The sequence below is a fragment of the Convolutriloba macropyga genome, chromosome 3 (assembly GCF_964194025.1).
Source record: "Convolutriloba macropyga chromosome 3, txConMacr16.3, whole genome shotgun sequence".
Taxonomy (NCBI): Eukaryota; Metazoa; Xenacoelomorpha; order Acoela; family Convolutidae; genus Convolutriloba; species Convolutriloba macropyga.
In genome coordinates this window covers 61172426-61174753 of record NC_134470.1, presented here as the reverse complement: position 1 = coordinate 61174753, position 2328 = coordinate 61172426, and the positions used below count along the sequence as shown (strand labels likewise).

At 33.7% G+C, this 2328-nt stretch overlaps 1 protein-coding gene across 1 annotated transcript in view; it reads left to right on the top strand.

Annotated features, from left to right (window-relative positions):
* The window catches only part of LOC142336687 (uncharacterized), a 13597-nt gene continuing 11269 nt past the window's right edge, over window positions 1-2328 (top strand). The window contains exon 1 of the mRNA XM_075385598.1: window positions 1-149. Within this exon, the coding sequence (XP_075241713.1) occupies window positions 1-149 (149 nt within the window). The remainder of the gene's footprint in view (window positions 150-2328) is intronic.

The window sequence follows — 2328 nt, the reverse complement described above, 5'->3', positions numbered from 1 at the left end:
ATGAAGTTTGACTTTTCAGGAGCAGACGATCAAGATCATGGCATAAAAAAACAATCAGCTGTTGACTGCGACAAGAACATTGGGTACACTGTTGTACTTAGAAGCCTACCTGAGAAGCAGAGTCTTGACCAAACTGCTGAACAGCCCAGGTATGCAATTATTTCCAGCACAGCCTTTTTTCATTGCGTTGTTAAAAGTACATTTGCTCTAGTAAACTTAATCTAGTTTATCTGTTGTCCACGATTTCTCTTAACAACGTGTAGCAATTATACAAATCAAAGAAAGCTTAATTTGTAAACAATTGAATGAAAAAGCCTTTGCATTAGTTAACAAGGCAAATAGGAATAGATAACGGACTTATCCTCTGAAATAGTTAAGTAGTTTCTAATATACTTAATTAAGAATTTCGAGGAGGTGAAATTTTTTGTCTACTTGATGCCTTTGCCACTTTCGTCCATAAGATCTAAGAGTACGTTAATGTAAACGAGAGTTCAATTTGATAGCATAAACTGGTCTATGGTGGACGCCTGTTGTTTCAAATTTATAGGTGCTTTGGTAGGTTTCGAACACTCCCTTTCGAGTGCGCTCCCTTTCCCACTGCTTGCTCAGCGTATTGGCAATTCTTGGCTTTCATAGTATTCATTTTCCTTCCAGACGTGTAATCAATATCTCGTCCATTGTTGAAAATCGGAAATTGTACTCTCATCTATCCGGACGTCGTGCTGTGAAATCTACGATAAGAAATAATTCTGCTCAGGTATCATTTAAAACATCCCCAACTATATATAAAATAAATTGATTTGAACTGTATCAGCAGAGTAACTCTTTGGATCCTTTTTGGCTATAACCGGGTCGAGGTTTGGTGGTGAATTTTCGTAAGAAATGAGGTGAAATGCGGTGAAAAAAAAATAATTTTCACCGCGTATTTCTTACATCTTTTTGCGTTGAATGCTGGGAATCGCGGTGAATTATTTTTTTTCACCGCGTACTCGGTGGCAGTGAATTATTCTTTTTAACCGCTTGATGCGATTATTTATTTTCACCGCGTCTAGCGGTGAGAAAAAATAAATCACAGCTTGAGAGAAAGCGGTGAAAAAGAATAATTCACCGCCACCAAAAACGCGGTGAAAAAAATAATTCACTGCGATTCTCCGCATTCACCGCATTCACCGCAAAAAAATGTAAGAAATACGCGGTGAAATTTTTTATTTTTTTCACTGCATTTCACCACATTTCTTATGAAAATTCACCGTGGCTTCTATCAATTCCCTGCGGAACTTTTCCTACCTGAATCAGCCCTTCAGTTGATTTTTATTTGTCAAACCAAGCCTCATCAGACAGCTCAGTGCAGAAAATCTCCATCAGCAACGTTTTTTCACTGTTGAGCAACTTTTATTCATTTTTTCAATCTTACAGGAGTTTTCAAACAAAACGGCTATTTTTGATTAATTCCCATTTGAGCCTCTACGCAACAACATTAGCACTGTTTTCTTCCTTTCACAAAATCGAAAGAATCAACCAATCAACTATCAAATCTAACAAAATTCAAAGTCGGCAATATAAATAAGTACAATTCGCTCGTAAAACAAAACTTCAAAATGAGAAGTTCAAATAGAGACAACGTACAGCTAAAACGCAAGCATCAAATGAAAATGCAAAAAATTAAACGCAGTAAAGAATTGGAAATTTTCAAACACCTTGGAGTTTCTAGAGTTCAGTGTCCACTGGTTGTAATTTTCTGCGCTTTTTTCTTTTTTGAATTTATGTATGTATGTATGTATGTATGTATGTATGTATGTATGTATGTATGTATGTATGTATGTATGTATGTATGTATGTATGTATGTATGTATGTATGTATGTATGTATGTATGTATGTATGTATGTATGTATGTATGTATGTATAAATGTGTGTATGTATGTATGTATGTATGTATGTATGTATGTATGTATGTATGTATGGTATGTATGTATGTATGTATGTATGTATGTATGTATGTTATATATGTATGTATGTATGTATGTATGTATGTATGTATGTATGTATGTATGTATGTATGTATGTATGTATGTATATTTGTATGTATGTAAGTATGTGTGTTTGTATGTATGTATGTATGTATGTATGTATGTATGTATGTATGTATGTATGTATGTATGTATGTATGTATGTATGTATGTATGTATGTATGTATGTATGTATGTATGTATGTATGTATGTATGTATGTATGTATGTATGTATGTATGTATGTATGTATGTATGTATGTATGTATGTATGTATGTATGTATGTATGTATGTATGTATGTATGTATGTATGTATGTATG